Source organism: Falco peregrinus, chromosome 10 (genome assembly GCF_023634155.1).
Source record: "Falco peregrinus isolate bFalPer1 chromosome 10, bFalPer1.pri, whole genome shotgun sequence".
NCBI classification, from domain to species: Eukaryota; Metazoa; Chordata; class Aves; order Falconiformes; family Falconidae; genus Falco; species Falco peregrinus.
The window spans coordinates 28,738,628-28,762,705 of NC_073730.1; the positions used below are offsets into that span (position 1 = coordinate 28,738,628).

Consider the following 24,078-nt stretch of genomic DNA (forward strand, 5'->3'; position numbering starts at 1 on the left):
AAGGATATTAGTCATCAGAGCTCAGCTTCCTATAGAAATTTTTGTCAGGTAGAAGTAATCAGTACTTAAGTATAACTAGATGAAGTACTTCTCAGTCATTATTGTTAATTAGAATAAGTATTTTGGCGTTAATAAAGCCTTTTAATTTTTCATTATGTTTCTTTATAAATAGATGTTCCCAATTTATCATTGATTTTGTACTAATTACTAATTTGAAGTCTAAATTAGATAGATGAAGGTAGGTGTTTATCACTAGCAGTCATCATTTCCAAATCTGGATAAGAATTTAGTATTTTCCACTCTTCCTGTAAAATAACAATAATAACTTCAAAAATCCAAAAGCAAAAATGAGATAAAAGAAAGGCATCTTCTCCTTTCTTTAGCCCTCCTCCTTTACAGCTGACAGTAGAAATTACAAATATGTAAGATGTGCTAAAGAGACCTATTTACCTGGCATTTTCCGCTTGTACTGTGGCTTTTGTTACTGCATAAAAAGCGGTAGGTATAGCTGCTCTTGTTACTTCAGAGTAATAAGCCTCCAGCCACAGATGCCATGAAACTGTATTTTCATGATAACAGCTACATGAAAATGATATTTTGTCATTCTTGGCTCCACTCCATGCAAGTCAATTCCAGCCCTTTCAAGCACTTCTCATGCACCAGTTTATCCATGTTGGGAGTCATTTTCATAACCAGTTCACAAGCTGTTTCCCATTTTCACTGTACCTTTGTTCAGCTACGGTTAAAACTCATTGTACATCCTCCCTAAAAAGGATGCAAAAAATATTATTTCTTGAGCAGAACAACTAAATACTTTCCCAGTCCTGGACAATAGCTTGCAACCACAGGCTTTTCTTCATGTACTAAAACACAAAGACTAAGATGAGTAGAAAGGGTAAAATGTTTCCATATGACTGAACTAGGAGGTTCTCCACTAATACCAAAAACTGAAGTCTGGACAAACTGTGTGTCCCTTATATATATTAACTTTGTAGAAGCACAATGTGTGTTTTATGAAAAAATATCCTTATTTATTTTCTAGTCCTTTAAGAAAAAACGGTTTTGTCCAATATTTTTTTAAACTGAGGAAAAACAATGTGACAAACATTATTGTCAAATGGCTCCCACATAACTTCCAAATGTTGAGAGTCACATCTTTTAAAATTATACCAGTGAATTGTACACAGGCCATTGTTCAGCGACAAATATATCTGCTCCAGTACAGCTATAGTGTGCCTTTCCCAAAAGAAAGCTGTAGTAAGCAGCTAGCAAGTATTTTATTGCATCTGTCTAGAAACAGGATAATACCTGGAGGATGTGGCCAGAGCAATGAGCAAGGCTTGGAGAATCCCTCTGATGAAGACAATGGGATTCTTCTTGGTGATAAAGAAGTACATCATTGGCAGAATGAACAGCCCATGCACCACCAGGCCACAAACCACCGTAATGGCATAGAAACCCAGTTTCTTCCCAATGGCTGAAGGGTCATCCATTTCTAAGATTTTACCAGCAATTAGGAACACAATTCCAAATGGAAAATACCTAAGCAAAAAGAAAGACAAACATTATTAGGAGAAGCTCACTTCTATCAAACAGTACAAGCTGGGAAAATCCTTCCAGTAGCAGTGCAGTAGCAGCAGCCTGCCTGGAAGTGGCACAGCTGGATTCCGTTTTTTTTACCAGACTCAGCCCCTCTCACACTCGAGGAGTGTGCCTGAAGCACCAGGTTAAACAATCTTTTATGTGGGGTACTCCTCAGCACAGCTGAGGATATGTTGCTAGTCAGGAATTACTTGAAATTTTGTGTTTTGGTTCAGAAGGTAGCTCTGACTTTTTAGCTTAAAGCAGGTTAGTTACCAGGGAGAGGGGGAATGAGTCCTAAACTGTGCTCATGCATTTGTGCTCGTGTTCATGGATTTTAGTTGGAAGCTGTTAAGTAAATGTTTATGTTGCCTTTGGAAGACATGGGAGAAACACCGACATGCACTAGACATGCTCTTGGACTGCCTCGGAGTTTAATTCAGGGCAGATAGTTTCTGAACACCCTCTGGACTGGATGTGGGATAGGTGCTTTATCAAAACTGTTGTGCTTCTGCACATGGATAGACACAAAGCCATGGGTGCCAAAAAGCTTAAGATTAAAAAGAAAAAAAGCAAAACCTGGGGGCATCCAGCTATCTTCTACTTCCAGCTCTGCCATCTTCAGAGACTTGCCACTTCCCCCTCATCCTTCCAGAAATTACTACCCCCTTGGACCCATCTAACCAAGTGATCATTCCTTGACCCACCAGGTAGCCAGAAACAGAGGCTGACTGCTGGTAGTAGGATTCCCCCGCTGTCAGGCTGAGCCACATTACGAGACCTTCTGAAGGGTGGGGAAGATGCTAAGCTGACTGTTCTTACTGTTGGCAGTCCCTTACTGTTCCTCTGATCTTTGGGGCAGGTGAGTTGGCAGGTCTAGCTGGCTTTCAGTGTAATTCAGGGTTTCTCTGAAGGCTTTTCCTAAGTTACGTGACCTAGGACAGTTCATTGAAGACTGGCTATTCTGCTGACTGGAGACATCTTGAGTGCCAACCACTCTGGGTATATCATCTCCACTGTACCGTTCAGTGCAGAGATAGCCAAGCTAGCAGCAACCAGGCTAATGACAGTACAGTCACATCAGCACCAGAGCCCACCCCTCTCCCGAGCAAGCCGAAGACAGACTGATATTTCTAGTGGAGCAGTGCTGTAAGGGATGGAAGGACCAGTCTGAGCCTCTCATCACGCTTCTCCCTTGTGTGGGCTGGATGTATTACAATCCCTCTTGGCATACCCAAGGGCTGGCAGTACCCCTAGTGCATAAAGCACACACACCCCCAGGTATACCATGTTTTGTTATTTGGGAGTAATATATAGGGTGCCTCTGTCGAAATGACAGTACAAGCCAGGGACAGGATGTGTGTGTATGTATGCTGAGGCCCCGCAAAGCTAAGGATCATTCACCCTCATTTCTTTCCCTGGAAATAAGTTTATGAGATTTCTGTGCACCTTCTTCTGTTGAAATTGCTCTTTAAAAAAAAATAAATCTTACTGAAATGGTTACTTACCAAACTGCAACTGCCACTATCTTCATGACAGATTCATTTAAACACTGGCAAAAGCTGACCAAAGGAACGCCACTGTTCCCCATTCTTCCCAACATTATACCTGCAAACAAAGGCATTCAGGTTCAGTTTCTCAGGTGCCTCCATGCAAAGCCCCAGTGCTTTCCCTCCCTGCTGTATTTCAAAGTGAACTAAGTGGGAGATGACTGGAAGAATATAGATCTTTGTGCTGTATAAAGAAACATGGTTATCTGAAAATCTCACTTTACAGAAACAGAAGAGCGTGGGGGAGCGAGGCCACAGCCTTGCGCTTTATCTCCATACAGGGCTTTCTCCCCTAGCTGGGTCATTTTTCATTTGCAGTTCCCTGGCAGTTCCCCTATGGAGGTACAAACTTTGGTGCTGTAGATCTAGTGCCCCTGGTAGCAAGCCTGTTTCCTTAACTGTCTTTCATAAAGCCCTGAGAAGGTTTTACCTGCTCTGAGGGATCCATGGAAGACAAACTGAAGAACATTTTTCTAGCAAAGGAAGCTGTCTTTGCCTGCAGTCTGCCTTACTGCTGTGCGTGGCCTACAACTGGGCAGCACCCATGAGATGCTCCTGGGGCAAAGCCAGTATTTGAGGTTTGTTCTGGTAACGTGGAGTTAGTAAGGGAGCCTTCATCTTATTTTCAGTAGTTACCTGTCTACATAATAACAACCAACCCTCGTAATCAGTCAGGCTTTGAAAACTTTGTAAGGAAATGGAAATTCATGGGAAGAAAAGCCAAATTGCTATACAGACTAACCAGCAAAGAAGAAAGCAAAGAAAACCCATTTATGTGCATCCAGTGCTCAGAAAGGAAAGAAATACAGCTCTAGGATGTGTCATCTAGCCATATGTTCTCCAGGCGGTGTTAGTTTCCAATAATGCATATAAATAGATGTAATTTTCCTATATTGTTAATTTTCTGCCATCCCTCCCTGAAAGGATTATAAATAACCAAATTAGTTGCTTAAGGAAGCATTTCAAAAATTAGCTGCACCAAGTGAGACTGCCTTTGAAGGGAGTTTCATGGGAAACAGGGGGCTACAAGTGGGGTGCATGCTGCCACTTGCTCTGCATATGCAGTGTCCTTCCTTGGAACAGAAGTCTGTGCTCCGTCCCTTGGAGCCCACATCTGCGCTTGTGAGCCACGTTTCAGGCAGCACCGCTTCCAGGGCAATCCCCTCCTGAGGCAGGGAGGGAGGCTGTCAGCTGTCTTATCCAGGGATTTCACAATAACAGTGCATTCAAGATGTGAGTTTGTAAGCCTGTTAATATTCATCTAAGCTCTAACTTTTAGGTCAGAAAACAACACTTTCATAAGCATGTTGCTCATCTTTGGTAATAGGACATTAAATATAGTTCAGCTCTTGTAGCCTGGTTGGTGGCAGTTTTACAAGAGTCTTACCTTCTAATTCTGTGTAATGCCAAAAAGAAGAAATGCCTTCTTTTTCATTTACAGGAATAAATGACATTTACTCTTTAAAACACTGTCCTACCTAAGCATGTGGCTATTGGTGGGGACAGACTGGGGAGCAGGCAGGACTGGGGCCTCCTGTTTGCAGCCCTGACGTACCAAGTTCCACTTCAGTGAATAAATAATGTGTGCTCCTCCAAGAAAAAATGACCAGGTGTCTCAGTGCTTAGCCACTGTCGTTATCTCTAAAAGAAATTCCTGCACACTGTGTAACAAGAGGTGGTACAGCCAGTCATAGCTGAGCTCAGCATCCAGGCTTTACATGCGTTGTGACCTCACATTCTGCCCGTCAAATGTTGCCTATTTTAATGCATGTCTGGCAAAGAAGTCCAGTCATTCAGGCACAGGATTTATTCCTGGACTGAGATTACTAAGTAATTCAACTCCTGCTTCAGGAAAAGAGTTAGCTCAAGTCTAAACTCTTGTCCCTTTATGCTATTCTTATGTTTTCAAGGGCCTTAAAAAAGCTATAGAACTCATACCCAGCCTAATGCTGGTTTTCTATGCCAAGGTGGTGTGAAAAGGCCTTTGTGCAAATAAGACTTAGCAAAGGTGAGCAAAACTATTACAAAGCACCAAGGCCTGTATACTTTTTTTTGCAATAAATAAAAGCTTTGGAAGGATGCTCTTCTTTCACAGAGATTGAAGGCACATGTCTCTTGTTTCTTTGCCTCCGTTTTGGGGTGGTGATGCAGAAAGATGAAGACAGTGACAAACGCTTGGCTGCATCCTTCATTCAAAATGACAGTCTGAAATAGTCACTGGTAGATGACAATTTTTGAGCATTTAGTGTTCCAGGTTTGTTCGTGGCTGGTACAGTCACAGGTGACCCAGCAGCCGGGACTATGCTGTACATGGCAGTACCGGTGGTTACATTCTCTGTACATCGGCCAGGAAGAAACCATCTCTCAGCTTTCGTCTCTTGAGCCCCAGGCCAGCAAGACTTAGGGGCATGCTGAAAGTAACACATTCAGTTCCGGGAAGACAATAAATGATCTGTTCTCAGAAGCATAAAGTTGCCCTTGACCCTAATAAGCACATTTAATTAACTAATTCATATCCAATACTTTTTGACTGGAATAGTGTTTGCTGTGACATTGTAGTTTGGGAATTGACAATAAAATACTACAAACTGGGGGACAGACAGTTTCCAGCAGTGTTGCATATGGAATACCACCCACTGGAGAAACTGAGGGAGACAAATCTGTTAATTCCAGGCTTGATTTTTGACCCCTTGTGCTGGTATGAACCATAATATAGTAAATGCAAAGATGGTTTACAGAACTATCTCTGTTGACCAGACTAACTTCCAAGAATAAATCTAGATAAGTAAAATCTGATCAGCGGGTTTTTTTTAAATCATCAGAACTTTATGATTAACTAAGGCATGTTTGTTCAAATCCTTCTTCCAAATCCACTAACATAATATAAGACACATGGCACCAATTAGTTCCTCCAGCAAGTTAAACTGAATAAATTAGCCAGATAGAAACTTTTAGAAACCACTACGATAAGGTACTAGATAATATATAAGTATCAGGATTGCAGGATGGCAAAAATAAATCAAGAAGTTTCAATCAAAAAGAAGATCCACAGATTTAAAACTGATAAAACTATACACCTTTGTAGCTCATTTATTCAAGATACCACTGAGGCTCGTTATCCGAGTTGGGTTCTTACAGTGACAGTTATATTCTATACTAATCATGTGGTAAAAATGTGACTAAGAATGAGTAAGAACAACAGACAGGGCAGGTTCCAGGGTTGAAGTAGTTTTCTGCCTGGTGAATGGAACTTCAGCCAAGGAGTTGGTCTGGGAGCAGGTTGTGTTTGGACTGCCAGCTGCAGGGGTGAAACATCCAGCCATGAGAGCAGGGGGTGTCTCAGCCTGATGCCCCTTGAACCAAGAGCAGTGTGGGAAGTTCTTTACTCCTGTAATACAACACCTGGAGCTCTGGACCTTGAAAGTGTACTAACTTCTTGCGCTTTGGAAAGAAAATTTGCTACGGACTTGTTTATTTCAGAATTCCTTGAAACTTTGTCTGGGATTTTTGCAACTGTCCAGAGAGCAAAACATAATATTGGCAGAAGGGCCATGGGTCTGACCTGGTATAGTAATTTCTACCTCCTCTAAGCACGCTGTCTTAGTGTTTCTTACAGTCTGGAAAAAAGCAGTTCACAAATTAAAGCTCAAAGTAATCCTGAAAAATTTTAAACAAAAATAACATAAGTGCATACACAGAAAACAGAACTGCATGGAACAAAAGTCATCAAGGATTTTGAAGGTTTATCTTAGAAAGGATGGGAGAACGGCTCTGTAACAGTCTTGCCTCTTTCACCACAAAGTTTAGACAGAAGCAGTTAAAAAAGGTGAGTCAAGAACCCAAACAACCCAACCCCTATATTCTTCTCTTAAATGGATACTTGGATTATTACAAATCAAACATGTCTGAAACCTACCCATTGTGGCAGAGAATATCACAATCCCTAGCACATTCATGCCGTCACTAGTGCCTGGTTCTGATTTGTAAATCACTTCAGGAGGGGGAGTGATATCCAAAGCAAAATTCTGGACATTGGATCCATTCTCGTCCTGGATTCCATATATTATAATGCGACGAGTGGTGCTTTCAGAAGATGCTTTGTTAGATTTAATGATGGGAATACTCTTAGTGCGATACTGAAAGAAAACAAAATAGTCTTCATTATAATATCCCAGCAGGAATTAATAGTTTAATGAGACCTCCTAAGTGCTCTGTTTCAACAAGGCTGCATGTTAAAAGGATAAGCATGAAAAGAAGAATGACAGCTCCTGTCCCTATGCTGCTAAAATACATTAAAACAGTTGAATTTTTGGAAAAGCATAACAAAATTAGAGGTTCATATAATCAGACCCTTGTGCAGCAAACACATCATCTCCTGATAGAGCTACTTTTCTATAAAGACATAATTGGAAATGACTCCCTAGAGGTTGAGCGCCCTTCTCTGTCTCGTCAGAGGTAATGTTCCCATAAGATACTCCCTCAGGTAAAATAAATATAGCCATGCCTCTTGCTCACTCAGAACTTTTAGATGAGGTTTTCTGGCCAAATTCCAAGCTGAGTAATTAGATTCCTCCCAAATACATTATTTTCTTTCTTTAATTCGACACAGTATATTCTGTTCTTCCTTTGCGCGGTGTTACTGTGTATTCTTAGAGATTCCAGCTACCCTGTGGCTGCAGTCCTGTATTAAGAGAAACCATGCTCTAGCTGAACAGCACAAATTGTTATACTTCTCTACAGCACCTTTCTCAAGGTCCTCAAAGACCTGGCCTTGGGTGGAGGTGGAGCTGACACAGGTGTGCATGTGTACTCTCTAGTCACACTGTCATTTTATGCTTGCTTGTTTTGCATTCAGATACCGAGGCTGCTGAGGCTAATGGGAAGGGACTCATTAATTCCTAAATGCTGAAGGTACTAACAGTATCTGGAGTAATACACAATGTCTGTATCTGGATTCTGTTTTACAAAGATTTATGTTTTATATGATGCTGGCTCACCTCTTTCATCAGTGGTAAAAGGAATATAGCCACTTACCTGCTTGAATGTGGCCTCAACAAGATTGGCTGGAAACATGTTCCTAAAAATGAACAAATAGAAGAATAATTTCTATGGAACTGAAAACAACTTCTGTTCACTGTGTCTCCCATGGGTCTCCCATGATAAATCAGTTACTCGCCCTCCTAGAGAGCAAGGGCTGGATGAGTGCAGAATGCTACTCTCTCCCACTCATGCCGTACAGCTGTACCTGACTGAGCAAGGCTCCACAGAGAGACAGTTCCTCAGAATTAACGTTTTGGGACTTGCTTCTAAATACCTGGAGTAAGACCCAGGAGCTCTAGTTTCAGTTTCTGGCTCTTCCACTGTCTCCATATTGTAACTGGGGCAACATAATTGCTATAATTTCCTTCCCCATCTGCTGACTGGGGAGAATAATATTTCTTTATTCCCTATTTTGTCTTCTCTGCTTAGATAATGAGCTGTTCAAGACAGAGTCAGGGTTCAGGGATGTATTCCTGATACTCCTGGGTACTGTAACCTACTTTGGGTCTTCTAAGTACTCCTGTGAGATAATTCACAAACTGTAGTACCTCCTGATACACTTTCATCACTAAAATCGTAAGTGATGTAGACTTTGCAGTGGTTTGGTCAAGAACAGTTTGCTTTTCAAGAAGAGGATCTCATTCCTGATTAAAAGAATTGAGATTAGAGCTGTACAATCTCTGCTAAATTGTATTTTAATATGGTTCTGAGGCTTCAGAACAAGAGCCTGAAGTGAGGCCAACAATTTCATCTTTGCTCACAGCTGCGCTACAGAAGAAGACAATGACCGCACGCTTTGAGATCTGCAGTGAGACCAATAGATTTTTAATTCCCAAAGGGACTTTGTAATCTTTTCTGACTTTCTTTGTATCTCAGTCCATAACACTTCACCCAATAATATCTGGAGCTAATTTATAACTTCAGTTTGAGCTAGATTACTACTTTGCAGAAAGACATTCAATCCTAATTTGAAATGGAGAGCACACCCTCTACAGGCTTCAAAGAGGAATCATAGTATAATTGAGCATAAAAGCTAAAAAGTCATATATTTCTGTGCAGCATTTGGAAATCAAGATTTGTGTGATGATTCTAATAGGATCATTTTCAGAACTGTTTTATTTTCAGCCCAAAGCTTCTGAACCTCAGCGCAGAAGACAGTGACAGTCTATGACCCAGTTGTATGCTTTAATATACATTTATTTATGCAAGGAGAAAATCCTGAATTCTCCAACCAAAAGACTTTTTATTCAAAGTCCTGCCCAAGCCCCAAGACAGTACACCAGTCAAGTATAAGTGAAAAGCCCATTCTCATTCCAAAGAGAATTGCTATATATATATATATGTATACAGTTAAAGCATGCTGAACCATGACATTTTCCAGACCACTTTCCTCTTTGCAGCAGCAGCATATACTTGCTGCTAATGGAGTTTCAGCAAGAGCATGCTGAGCAGCACTGGCTTAGAAAAAACAATTTTATTGCTATTTTAAGTGATAATAATGTGACATTATGGTTGCACTTAAAATTATGAGGCAGATTCTGTTTCAGTAGCATCAGGCACTGAGAACACTTGCTACAAAGAGATAATTAATTATCCTTTTCAGGGTAAAGCAGAGGGAGAAGAATTTTAATTAAAGGGTAGTAGTGCTGTCTAATGATTGAAACAGAAGACTGCAAATGAGACAGTTTTCTTGGCCTGCTGTGTGAAAGCAGAAAAATCACATAAAAAGGCATCATATGTCATTTTGATAAGGCTGTTGCTTTAGGGCAAACTAGTGTTACACAGAGAAGTTACTACCAGGCAAGATATAAGGCTGATGCACAGCACTTTCGTTATTCTTCTTTACCTGTCCTGGCCTTTCCTCACGTCAGTACCGGTGAGACAGTTCAGATTACCTGCCCCTTGCAGCCTGATCCGCTACATGGCATTTCTGAGGGATAACAGCATACACCAGCTGTACACTGCAACATCTCCTTCCATTTTACCAACGCTGTTTAAAAGTCCTGGCTATGATGATAGCTGTATGCTATGGGGATGTGATAGCAGAGGACAGCAGCTTTGGACATATGGAATCATATAATAGTTTGGGTTGGAAGGGACGTTTAAAGGTCATCTAGTCCGTCTTTCCGCATAAGGAAATTATCATGTTAAGAAGGTTTAGTTAAATTAATGCAATGCCTTTGTACACACTTTCATTTAATTGGAGTGATGTAGCTTAAAACACTTAAGACACAGTATAGTGATGTGGTTAGTGATGAACACTCACTACACTCAAGTAGTGCTGTATGTCGGAGTGCTGCACATCCATCAACAGAGCTTTCACCCTGGTAACAGAGCAAAGCATCAGGTTATATCTGCAAGTCATCCATAAAGCTGATCATTCTCTGGTTCAAATGTTGAATCTGCAGCCAAAGCAAGACAGACAACAGCCAGCTGTGTATCACTTTCCTATCAGATGCAGACACAACCTTCTGCCTGAGCCCCAGGGGCTTGGCTGACACAGGGGACTAACTGATGAACAGCTGGATGGAGCTGGACCTGGGAAGATGGAGAGGATGTTTATAGGAGGGGGAAGCACTGGAGTGTAAAGATGGTTACTGCCTTAATATGCCTCATAAGAGAATTCTGCTTCCAGATTGTTAAAGGCTTCATTAATACTAAATCACCTTTGTTTTGTGATTTGAGATAATCAGATGAAAGGTGCTACAGGAGTGCATGTGTGGTGATCGTGCTCTGACCTGCTGTGTGAATGTGACATATTCTGAAAGCATACATGCACACTGAGGATTTCTGCACAGCTCTGAATATGCATGTCACGTATGAGCCACTGCTTTACAAAGAAATATGAATTGAATTGCTGATGATTTCCACTTGCTCCTTTAGTTTTATAGTCCTAATTAGTAGAATTAAGAACAATTAAGACTGCTTGAGAAAGGAAATATCATATGGTTAGTAGGTAGATTAAATGTTAGACAAATTTGTCTAACGTTTGGAGGATTAAAGCATTTTGTTTCTTTATCATTCTTTATCCTGCAGGAATTACAACTATCCACTTAATACTGGATGCTGGAATTCTCCCAGTATTTTTTAATATATTATGCACTGTGATCCAGCCTTTGAGACTAGCCTTACCAAAGCTACACAGTTTAGCTAGTGAAGGGCTGACCTGAATATGTTTGCCAGAGCTTCAGCTTATTTTTTATTTTAAGCTGGTTTACTTGGATTGAAAAAATCCAGTATTAGCCAAAATTTTGTTTTGTTAATTAAAAACATTCAAGAGAGCAATTGGAGGATAAGAACTCTAATGGACTAAAACCAAACAATGGAAAGAAAGTATCGAACTGTCACCTAGATCTAGGAGATGACTGGGAGTTTTTGTTGGTTCAGTCAAGCCTCTTCAGAAACACTTGATAAATTCTTGCTTTAGGGGTATGTTTTGCTGTACATTGATATTTCCAGCCGTGAGCTGGCTGTTTGGCAGGGATCTCCTGGGAATGTTTCAGAAGAGACTGAAATGAGACTGGTTTTGGAGGATTTGACTTATTATCATGGAACTGGGATAAGGAGGTCTGGCAGGATCCTCACAACTACCAGCCAGCCTGGCTACCTCGGGGCAGCCTTCCTGTGGGTCTCTGGCCCACCAAACCTGAGCACTGGGGAATGCTTGCTGGGGTAGGAGCTTCTGTCTAGCACAAAATCCAGACAGTTGCATTTGCTCAAACACATTACAAAATTAATGGCAGGGTGTTGCAGCCTGTCAGCCTCTGCCCACCTATTTTCCAGGCATTCAGCCTGTAATCACATTGGCCCCTGCAGATCTCTACTAGCTTTACTGCAATTCCGGACAAGATGAAAGATCTACTCACATGGATCTGGTGTCAGGATCATAAAGTGAGGCTGCTCCTCCACTCAGAACAGCACAGTGTTTATCACTGACATATTTTGAATTAAATATACTGCCAGGCAATATTGCAAGCTGAGCTAATCATTGCTGTCACCATCTATAAATGCTGTTGTGTTTATTCAATTAAGAAAGCTAAGCAGGTAAAATGCTTCTCAATTTCCAGCATTACTTTCAGACTGCTTACAAGATACAAGACACAAAATAATAGTGGTAGAATTCAGCATTCCTAGCAGAAATAATTTTACATAGTAATAGGAAATTAAATATAGAGAATAACAGTGAGTGAGGCTGGTGTGGAACATAGATAAACTTAGGTCTAAGACAAAGATATGAGTGTAAAACAGAAACTGAGACACAGAGTTTCTGGTTACATAAAAAATTCAGAGCTAGATACTGCCTGCCCTGTGGAAGGACATTTCCCAGAGCATCTTCTGCTTCAGGAATTCTGCCAGACAGAACAGAGGCATTCCACACCAGCTAAAAGAGTGAATGTGCATGAAAATTCAATATCAGCGCAGTGAACCTTCTACAGATTGTGAGCTATTGAACAACAGCTGGCACAGCACACCTGGCCTGCATTTGCTGTGACAGCAGCATCTATGCACAAGTGACCTGCTAAACACCTTGTCTGATTACATCCTGCTGTGATGGTTCTTTCCACTAGCAGATTTTGGAGTGCTTCCTTAATTCTGTGTGGTATAAGAGGATTCAGATGTAAGGATGTATTGAGTTAGAAGTGTGTATATATAACTAAGGCAACGTGTGTTCTGTGGTTTGGTAGCCATGGAATTTGATGAAAATCCTGACAACTTGTATTAAGTATAGACAGCACCTGGTCTAAGGAGCAGTGAGGGTGCAGCTTCCCATTACACACAGGACTACTTAGCACCTTATCACTGCTGAAAGTAGGAGGTCATCTTTCCTTCTCTATTGTCTCCCAGCAATTAACCTACCAATTACCACTATTTGCTCAGTTTTGCTCCCCCAGATTTCTGCGGCTTTAGGAAGCTGAATTGTGTTAGGAAGCCGTTTTTCAGCTCAGGCTGTGCCTTGGCACTGCCCTGCCCACAGGACATGGGAGCCCTCTTGCTCCCTTTGGAAGGTTTCTGACTCCGAGAACTACAGTAGTGATAGGAATATCAACACTGTTAAACTGCTTTACTACTCATGCTGTTAGCTGAATTGTCCACAGAATATTAGCCTACAGCTACTGGGGTAGCCAGTTTGATGGCTCCTGGGTGACTTCTATTAGAAATAATACGCCAGACTCTGGTTGCAGTTATACTACTGAATATCTGAAATACTCATTCAGAGTCCTGACTACAACATCTGTTAACTCAAAGCATTCAGCTTTTGCAGATCTTTTTATTAAGAAATTAGGCCAGCTGCTCTAGCATAAGAGCAGCCACAGGTATGGCAGATGCTGTTGCCTTGACTCAGAACACCCATTCCCTCTGGGGCACTCTGCTCTGCAGCAGCAATCTGGTTTTGTTCTCAGACTTTGATGTTATCAGTACCTAATCCCTGCCACACCAGACAGCCTTTGGCTGCAGTCCCCCATGCTGTGGAATTACAGCCACCAGACAGACTGGGGTTTTGCTACATACGCGTCCTTGTAATATTTTATTGGCCTATATTTACGCTCGGCATAAAACACCTTTGGACACTCTGCTCTCAAATCTGAACTAGCATAGCTGAGCCTGCAAGAACATTGCTTTAAGACTGGTTATTTGATAGTATTCTAATACTTCAGTGTGTGAGATCTTACCCTGTCACTCTATACGTCAGGGATACAAAGAGAGTAAAAATGGAGTCTGAGTAGCTTGACATGACAACTTTAAAGTTTCCAGGTTTTACGGCTGTGCACAGGAATGAACAGCACTCTGGCTCCTATTTACTATAGGCTGAGGTCCTTCTCAGTGACATTATCCTAATCTCAAAAATTTGTTTCCTTTTGCTGTCCTTTGCATGATTTCATCATCCACTGTGTAGACTCCTGACTACTGTTACTGTACCACATGAGCCACAAATCCTGTCCTTAGTCATATGTGTATACCTCTGAAATACTTTCCTGCTGGTGTCAGTGAGCTCCACCAGGGTTTGCATTCCTGAAATCAAGGGAAAAATTTAATTCAGCAAGACTGAACAAATGACCTATCTCAGGGCCCACGGGAGGATGCATCTTGCACATCAGTATTCACCTCCTGTGCCTCATCTCTATTCTCAGTATCAATCTTACTACCTCCTGCTAAAAGGACCAAAAAAGGCTTTTTCAGAATTAATGAGGCATTTAAATCCTCACTATTGTGATAAAAGATACTAACAGAATGCAAAAATTACTGATTGGGTCTAAGTCATTTTGTCTTGCTCGTCTCTTTTTGCAAATCAGAGCAGAACTCATATTGTGGAATCATTTTGCCAAACACATGGACTTTTTATCTGTCCTGAGGGTGACACTTCTGCATGGCCTTTCAGTTCCAGTAAGGGATCTGGAGGGTGAACCTCCTTACCCCACTTCTTCTGAAAGAAAATGTCCTGACACAGTCCCAACAGGGCTATGGCTTTCTGAGAAAATAATTCTTTGGAGTGGAAGCACAGGTGCATCACATCTTTAGGAATCTTGAAAAGGCTGAATCATACCAAAGGTAATGTGACAGGCCCAATGCATTTCCACTATGGTTCCAGCAAGGTGAAGTTATTTCATAAAAAGTGTATGTTTACACTGGAAGATGTCCAAGCCAATTGTCAGAAGGATGGATGATTTATTCCCCTTCAGGGTTAAAGCTTTCCCAATGCAGTTTTAGCTCCTGGCCCCTGTGCACCTCCACCTCTGTGACGAAGGTCTCCTGACCAGAAAGCAGAAACTGCTTCATAATCCATCTCCCCAGCACTGTTTTCATCATGGAATTATCTTTTTTCCATATTGGTTTCTTTTTGTGCCAAATAGGAACCACACATTTAGGGGCTTCAGAGTCCTTTGTAATACTTGAGGTTCGGGCTTCTGTGCAGGCTGAACTGCTTAAAAATTAACTAGAAATGAACATCTGGTCACATACAGTGCAGAACAGTGATGGCACCAGGCTGATTTTGTGACATAAAAGAAAACTGGCAATCTGAAATGAGTAAAAAATGGTAGTTTGCCATAGGGGAGAGGTAAATACTTACAGTACACAGCAGCTTTTGGCAAAAGATACATGAATGTAGGGCAAAGTTATTTGAAAAGGTTCTTTCATAGTTTAAACTCTGGATCATTTTATGCACTCAAACATCTTATTGCATGTAAATACAATTCAGTCTTCAGCCATTAACTTTTAAAAGGGTGATTTCTGGTTTTGCACAGCCTGGACTTTTTCCAAACTACAGCAGATAGTGAGTTTCTCCTGCCCTATTTTCAAGAAACACAATTTCAATAAAATAGAATATAGCTCTTAGCTTGAAAAATGGGAAAGGAAATTATTTTAAAGAGTGCTCCAGATTCCCATGAAAACGTAAATCCTTTACAGTGTTTATATCCTCTTCTAACTATTAATGGTATAAAAACCCAAAACCCCTCTCTTGGTTAAGCCAGATTGAGTTTCCGGGTACCTGCTGTCAAATTGGATGCAATCCTTTATATTCAGTGGTAAAATGCTCTGACTTATCCTTCCAGTAAACTTCAGAAATGTACCAATTTGTGTGTCATGGGTTAAGGCACGATTTGATCCTTTATTCACAGAATTTTTTTATTTGGAGCTTTTGAACTGAATAAGCTTGCAACGTCATGTTGTCAGTTGATACTTAAGAAAAACTAAAATGTGTGTGAACCTTGCACTTGCTGGTGCCCAGATTTGCACATACAACAAACCTTATATAAAACAGGAGGGTGAATGTCCAGTTTGGCTAGGATTTGTTTCCTCACGTGAATGTTTATGGTGTTTGCTTGTTTGTTTTTATCTCATAAGCCAAATTTTATTTCCCTCAGTGACAAATGCAAGTAGCATGATTTAAGTTGCAGCAGGATTTACCCTTCTATATCAAAGGTATTTTGATAATGGCAACAGAATGTGGTGGAAATACTACCAGCTAATATAAACAGTGTGGTCCTGAGTCATATATCTTGTTTTACAAGTGTTCATCCCCAGTTTATAGACATTTTCTATTCTGCTTGTCAGGTGAATATATGTTGCAGAATTAAACAAACCTCAGTATTTTAAATTGAACACTTATTTCTGTAGGTATGTCCCTTTTTGTTCTTTTGAACAAAACACTAAGTCTGAATTATTTTTAAAAATTTTACCTTGCCTTTTTTCATTTCTTAACTCACAAAAGACTACTAAAAATTCACTTTTCTTTTTGGGGACATAGTACAGAGTTAATTTTGGTAATTCACACAGGAAAAAGAAGGTAAAGATGTGTGTTGATTCACTGCTATTACTTCCATTGGGGTGCCTCAAAAGCCACATTCCTGGAACAAGACCCCTGCTAGGTCTCATAGAGCTCAGAATATTTCCCCTGGCACCACAGATTTTTCTGAACAATCCTCAGTGAGGTAATTACTTTTCCATATGTCTTGGTTCTCTAGCTGTAAGAAAGGAAAATGGTCCTTGCCTACCTCACAGAAGTATTGCACATCGTGAGAATAAATACATTAAAATTCATAAAGCACCAGATGCATTAAAAAGAACAAGATGATCCTTAGCCTGAGGATTTATAGTTTGAAATATGGAAGAAAATATACTTTCATGAGCCTTGCAGTGCTTGCACCAGAAACCTTGAATATAATTACAGTAGATTTGTACATCTGTCTCAAAGTAGTAATAAAGTGGCAGCTAAAGAGAGAAGCATCATCAGAAGAGTCTCCTGCATAGCTTCAGACTCGCAGCTGCATTCTGAATTACTTGTCCTTAGGCTGGGTCCTGGCACACTGCCAATAGAGAGGGCCATGTTATGCAAGGGGAGGTTCCTGCACAGGTACAAAGGTGAACTATGTAGTTATACAGGTATCTTCCACAAGATAGCAGAAGATGTAGTTGGTTTTAAGGTGGATCAGATTAAAGCAAAAATTCAGACATTTAAGGCCAAAGCAACACTAAGCATTTTAGGTATAAAGACTAATTGAATGTTGACAACACTTCTATTTTGCTGCATTCAGTGGTGCCTCTGCCCAGATTGAATCTAGAAGTAAATCAGTAGGGGCAGATTCATATCCACAGATCTTGTCCCCAAACTCTTCCGGCTCCCCTTAGAAAGGAAGTCTTTCAGGTACTGCTGTTTAGCACAGCAAAAAATAGTTGACTTGTGCATACAATTTTTGAGGCATGAAATTCAATATGTTGGTAAGATTATATATTTCCTGGTTGATGTGAGGTTTAGAGCCATTTTAGAATTATGCAGTTCAGTGTCACTGTTAGGTCCTAATCAAGTCATATACACTGGAGGTTTTATTGCTGGGGATTTTTTTACGTAACAGACAAATATACTAGGGAAGCACCATCTGCAAAATAATGCAGAATAGTAGTATTATTATTGATTAACGTTGCAGATATTTAGGATGACCATGAGGCTCTGCAGTAGTTCTTGGTTCCATTTATTGCTAAATCAGTACATTCTTTAATTTCTGATTAAAACCACTTCTAAAAGCAAAATCCTCACCCAAAATGTCAAGAAATTAGATTTCTAGCAACATCCTCCCTGCCAAAAATTCCAGATGTACCAATGTCATATATCACATCACAAGAAATAATAACACATTTCATAATTTTAAAGTGGCTTCAAACCTGAAATCAGTGAAGGTGAATATGTGTATCACCATGCCAACAGTCATACTTTTAAAATAAACCCCGCAATTATGTCACATATATCATCTCTCCACTTGTACATTTAGCATTCTTCATTTGCAGAATACCAGATATTTCCTGTGTAAACTTCTGTGCACATATGCAATTGATAAATTGAGAGGAAATTAATGAATTGAGAAGATAAGCCAATCTGGGCTGAAAAAGATGGTCTCCAGCTGTGAATGGAAGTGATTTATCATTGAGCTAAAGGATCAGCTTTTCTAGCTCAAACCAGCAGATACATCATTACATTTAATCCAGACTTCCACATTGATATTTAGGAGGTTTGCAACTGGCTTCAGCAGAGCCAGGATTTCACCCATACTGTTTGCCTAGGCTGAAAGCCTATTCCCCGCAATTGTGTTATTCTTATTTATTTATTTAGTACATGTGATTATTTCTGTAGTGGAGGAATAAAAACCATCAGTTTGTGCACTCAGGGTAGAAAGAATCAGATGTGACTGCTGCAAAAGGAGAGTGAGCTTTATTCTCTCTTTTTAAGCTTTGGTGATGAGAGTTGTCCCTTGACCTGTCATTGTTGACACCTATCCAAACCAGGGAAGACTTTAAGGTTTCACAGATTAAAAGTACACATTTGGCTGGAAACATGAATACCTGACATATGCATGCAAACTATTATCGTTTGCTCAGGTAAATGCTTGTAGGAAGTGAAATTATAGATGAGACTTTGAGATGTTTAGATCAGGACACAGTATTTTTACCTGCAGTGAAGCTCAGCAGAATAAGTATTCCCAAACCTCACCACTAAACCTGTGGTGTACAGGGACTAGCCAGGCAGAGGTGAAGAGATGAAATCGTAACTCGGATCTCAGGTTCCAGTCATACAGACATTTGGTCATTTTATGCAAACATAGTACTGTGGATCTGAATTTAGATTTCACATGCCCAAATTACTCTTCATCCATGAACTAGCTTACTCTGGGTCTCAAAAAGCAACCGGGCTGGTGTGAGGAAGGGGATGAGAGCCTATGGTGAGGGAGACCCTTTTCCAGAGACAGCCCTAAGGTCAGTTTGGCTATAACATTGCACCACATCTCACTATGCCTTTACTTGTCTAAGACTGAGATCTTAGAAACAGCTCAGCATGCCAGAAAGGGTTTCCAGACACTGCCACTGTGAAGATAATCATTAAGATTCTGTTTTATCAAATTCCCTTTTACTTCTTATGCTACTCTGTCATACTAAGGGATTCAGAGCTCCAGTAACTGCTTAATTCCTTCCTCTTGGTATATGAATTACAGTCCTTTATGCAGCAGAAACAGAATCACGTGACTTAACATTGTATCACAAACATACATGTATGAATTCCACTGCACAGACATCCTGCCGAAGTCACTGGGGAGATACAAATGCCATGAAGTGAGCATCTTCCCATTGCAAATGAAGATGGTGGCTTTCTGGAAAGCTACAAAAGCAAGTGCTCTCAGCTGCTGCTCCATGACTAATATAATTTGGCCTGTTCTCAGTAAGACATTGATACAAGAGAAAAACATGCAGGTTTCAGATGGCCTGGCTAAGAGCAATTCAGAGGAGAAAAAAAAATTATTTTTATAACCTTTTCATTCCATTTCCTTATGATTTGAGGTCCTAGTAACTCTAATTAAAGTATTTTGTGTTCTGACACCCTGTTAGGGTCAGGAATTTGGGTTTTTGAAAGACAAACTGTGCAAAATTTTTAATTTCAATAAGTCAAATTCCAAAGAGAACTTTGCGGTTCAGATACACACTTGGCCGAAAAGCCCTTGCTCAGTATAGGAACTACCAACCAAAAGCAAAACTTGGTCTTTCTGCATGAGCAAAATAAATCTGAGGCACATATATGTCAGTCAGGAAACCAATCCCACTAGCACTTGAAGTGTTGAGACAAAGAGGGATATTCAGGCAAGGCTATCAAAATACCATCAAAGCTCTAATGCTGGTACAAAAGAACAACCCTCCCTTCTGCCAAACCAAGTAAAACAAACAAGAAAAATCCACAAAGCACAACAAATAATATGACAAAAATAAGGAATAAAAAAGATCACAACAGTGGCCTTTCTAATTCTGTCCTTTATCTAAGAGTTTCTATGAGCAGTTGTGACAGCACTTTTAAAGAATTATTTCCTGAAAAATGTGGATCTCAGCCCCTATATTTATGGTTTTGCCTATTACAGCTGTCTACCCTTATTTAAATAACATTACATTTTAATACTCTCTTGATCTTAATAATTTGGTGGTGAGGTCCACAGGCTACATGTGATTCTGTGGGGGTAAAAAAACCTTACCCCAGTGTGGTTAGTACTTCTGATACATTTGGTGGCCACTCATTTAAATTTTACTAGAAACAGCCAGTATAAACATCTGATAACTTGAAAATCATCTTCTGAAATTTACTTTTTCTCAATTTAAACAAAATATTCGTCCTTAGGTTCAGAACTTATCCTCAGGCCACAGTTCCTCATGCAGTTATGTACAAAATGTTACCTTCAGAAAGCAGAAAGAATGAATGTACTTACCGGATTAAGTCAAGCAGTGCATCTGCAGAGCTCATGATGGGCTTTCCACCCTCTTCAGTGCTCTCCTTCTGTGCTGCTCCACCGGGATGGATAATGGAGACCATAACTATCCCCACAATCACAGCCACAAATGTTGTCCACAGGTAGTAAGTGACAGTTATGATACCTAATCGACTGGAAGTCTTGGCATCCAGGGCTGCTAGCCCAGACATTAAGCTGTGGAAAGATAACACAACATATATATAATATCTTTTGCATAACATTAATGCAGCTGAAAACCTAATTTTCTAATTATTCATGTCTACTTGCAATCTTAGGATTGCCTCCATATCAGTGTTTTTAAAAGCTTGCCAGTATGTAGCCTCTGTGTCTGAAGGGGTGTTCCCTAACTGTTCCATGCAAGGTCCTGATTACTTGAAGGAACTTGCAAGCTCAGGCTACACACATGGGGACTGAATCTTATTGCCTCAACTTCAAGGGACAGTTTTACATAAGCTACACATGTGATGGCTACACAACTCTCCACCAAGTCCTTTAGCTCCCACTCACCCTCTTTTATAGGCAAATTAGACAGGGCACTAGTTTGGTCCCTGAACTTGCACTAGGCTGCTCTGACATAGACCCTGATGCTGTTTCCAAGTGACCTGAGGTTGAGATTTGAGTTTCCAGTGACACCAGTGTTGCTTGGGGCGTTACATTGAGATTTAGCTTTGAATAATTCCCTGCAAACTCTTCAAAGCACACATCTCAGGAAAACGGCAGGTGAAATAAAATACTGTATTTACTATTTGGTGTGCCCCACTGTCTAGCTTTCTCACCAAAACAGAACTGTTTATCAGGCCTTCCCTCATAAATAGTCATTTACTAAGCTGTACCTCCTTGAATGAGATCTCCTTGACCTCAGTCTGCTGACTGAGGTTGTCTAGAGCCAATGCTAAAGTGCAGCTTAACCTTTATAGTAGATTTAATAAAATCAAATGGGTGGGATTTAGTGCTCAGGTTCCTGCTATCCACTAGATTAATTAAGAAAATGTATTGCTTTTCTGCATTGCCAATCTCTCTTCTAGCATGGGTTTTGTTAGCACTGTAGGAGCAAGGGGAAACATGGGTTGCATTGTGATATGGATCATTTAGAAAATCTCGATAACTCTCACTCTTGTAACCATTGTTCTTCCATCTCTTTTATTATTGTATTTGATAAAAACTCCACCTTTCTGTATGTTTGTAAAGCACTGTGTACAAACACAGGACAACACATTAAAATAATGGTAGCAGCAACGATACTTAGTTCCTTGACGTTTTCCTTGAATGGGACCATATGGAAGGGTAAATATTCTAAAACTTTTTTTATATATAAAACAGTCAAGTTAAATACATTATCTCAAATTAATGTGTTAGTTTTCTGTAAAACAAGCTCTATGTTATTCTTAGATTTCTAGGACTGAACTCTTCTTGCAGGCTGAGATTTCACAGGCCATTGAGCCAGTTCAACAGCTTGTTGATGCCTAAAGGAGATACCTATATTGTACGAGACTTCAGCAATGTTCCACACTCCACCCTAACCTTCCCAGAAAAAAAAGGGAAAAATTAAAATCAGGTTGATTTTAAACTAGCTGGGTGTTTTCCATGGTAATAATTTTCAGTGTTCTTTATAGATATATTATGCAGGGAAAGACAGCCGTGGTAAGAAGGTCTGACTGTTGACCAGCAGATCTGTAACTTGTAGGTAGGATACATGCAGAGTGATTATTTGGAGAGGGCACTATCAAGGAGACAGAGAGTACACCTCTTGTCCTGGCACTGCCCCGAAGCCACTATCAATGCGGTAGAGCCACACTGTTTCTGTTGTCCTTGATGCTGCGGTGTTGTGTTGTGTTCTACAGAACAACGGAGAGATGAACCCTGCACATAGTGCTTGAACTGTCTTGATTGTTCACCTGAGAAGTACGTCAGAAGTATGTATGGACAAAAATCCCAATTAAGTATGTCCAGTGGTTCATGTGGACTCCAGCCTCAAGATGTTGGGCCATTAGGATCTGGGAGGATGTTGTGCAGCTAGAATCTAATCATACCCTGGCTCTTAGGTGACAAATCCTGAGGGGGCTAATAATGAGATTGCTCTGTCTTGGGGATATTCATTAACAAGATCATCATCTGTAATGAGATTATCCTGTCACCAGATAAAGTCATGCTCAGTTCATGCTGTGATGAGAAAGTCCTCAAAAGTAATTAACTATGGAGGTGCAACAGGGGTAAGTGTGGTGTGACAGAAGCCTGAACAAAGGTCTGGGTTTGGACAAAGCCCTGTGTTTTCCATGGCCTGCAGGGCTCAGTTTTAAGGGACCCGTGGCAGCAATTCTCCAAAGGCTGTGGAGTAACACTGGTCATGTCATTTTAAGCAATTGCTTAGAATCATTTTCAGAAAAAAATGCCTGTAATTAGTATGAGACAGTAATCACTCATTAACTATTTTGTATTTGACTTCATATGTTTGATGTCAGAGGGAACAGGACAGAAGGCATAAAGATTAAAAGACATTGATTATCACAGTTATTGTATGAGGTAACACAGTTACATCACAGGAGTTCCCCACTGTTGATACCTAGAGCTCTAACATTCACATAATGTAGCCAAAGAATGACAAGAAAAATACTTTTCTTATTTCCCAGGGAATAGGGAAGTCAGGAGGAATAAGCTTCCAGATGGTTTAACTTAAGATCACTGTATCATGTTCAGGTTTTCCCTTTAAACCTAATTTACATCAGACACTCTTGGCTACATAAAAACTTCCCCAACAGTTTCCCAAGCTTCTTCCAGGACTGAACAAAGATGTTCCCATGCCATCCACTACTAGACTCCCATGAAACACAATGGAATGAAAACCAGTGTACCTTTAATTCTTGTCAAGCCTCAGAATCTGGTTAGGCTTAAAATAGCAGGACAGACATTTGATTCATAGATTGAAATCATTTGGCTTACTGTGTACCTAAGTAGCTTCCACATGTATGTTTCATGCATAGCTTCCATAACATGTTTTAATGATTGCCAAATGGACAAAACAGGATTAAGACAATGAAAAACAACCTGCAGTTTTTCTGAATAATTACAGTACATCACACCCCTTTAATCAGTCTGGCAAAAAAAAAAAAAAAATCCAGAAAAGTGTAATTTCATGCTCAAGGACCATAGTTGTATGGGGAAAAAAAATTATGTCAAGCCTAAGGCTTTCAAAATATGTGTTAATTAGTTTTGGATGAGATATTAAATCTTGCAGTGCAGGATTTAAGTGAAATCTCTGATTACTATGATTTAAGAGGTTTCTTGCACCTTGCTTTGAAATATCTGGTGCTGGATATAATAACAGACACCATAATAAATAAAGAGCCCCATGACCTCTTTATCTCCTGCACTGATTGTTCCAATTTACATGTAAAAATGATCTTCCTGTGGCTTTTCTTTTGCCTAGAATAGTCTGCTTAGAGTACACATGATTGGAAGAATAGCCTCCAAAACTGCTGTATTTGCTGTGTATGCGTGAATATCTGTCCTGTGGTCCTTATGTGTCTATGGCTTTCAAGCCTCTTCAAAGTTGTGTTTTGATAACCTGAAGATCTCTACACAATGCAAACCTGATGCTCCACAATATTTTCAGGTTTACAATCTAAGGTTTG

The 24,078-nt window shown here is 40.2% G+C and overlaps 1 protein-coding gene across 3 annotated transcripts in view; it reads right to left on the minus strand.

Moving 5' to 3' along the window:
- Positions 1-24,078, minus strand: part of SLC1A7 (solute carrier family 1 member 7) — a 54,588-nt gene that overhangs the window by 18,300 nt on the left and 12,210 nt on the right. For all 3 annotated transcript variants that reach the window (XM_027778660.2, XM_027778659.2, XM_005231676.3), the window contains exons 3-7: positions 20,408-20,623; positions 8,166-8,208; positions 7,048-7,267; positions 3,090-3,189; positions 1,309-1,542 (exon numbers count right to left, since the gene is read on the minus strand). In XM_027778660.2, the coding sequence (XP_027634461.1) occupies positions 1,309-1,542; positions 3,090-3,189; positions 7,048-7,267; positions 8,166-8,208; positions 20,408-20,623 (813 nt within the window). The remainder of the gene's footprint in view (positions 1-1,308; positions 1,543-3,089; positions 3,190-7,047; positions 7,268-8,165; positions 8,209-20,407; positions 20,624-24,078) is intronic.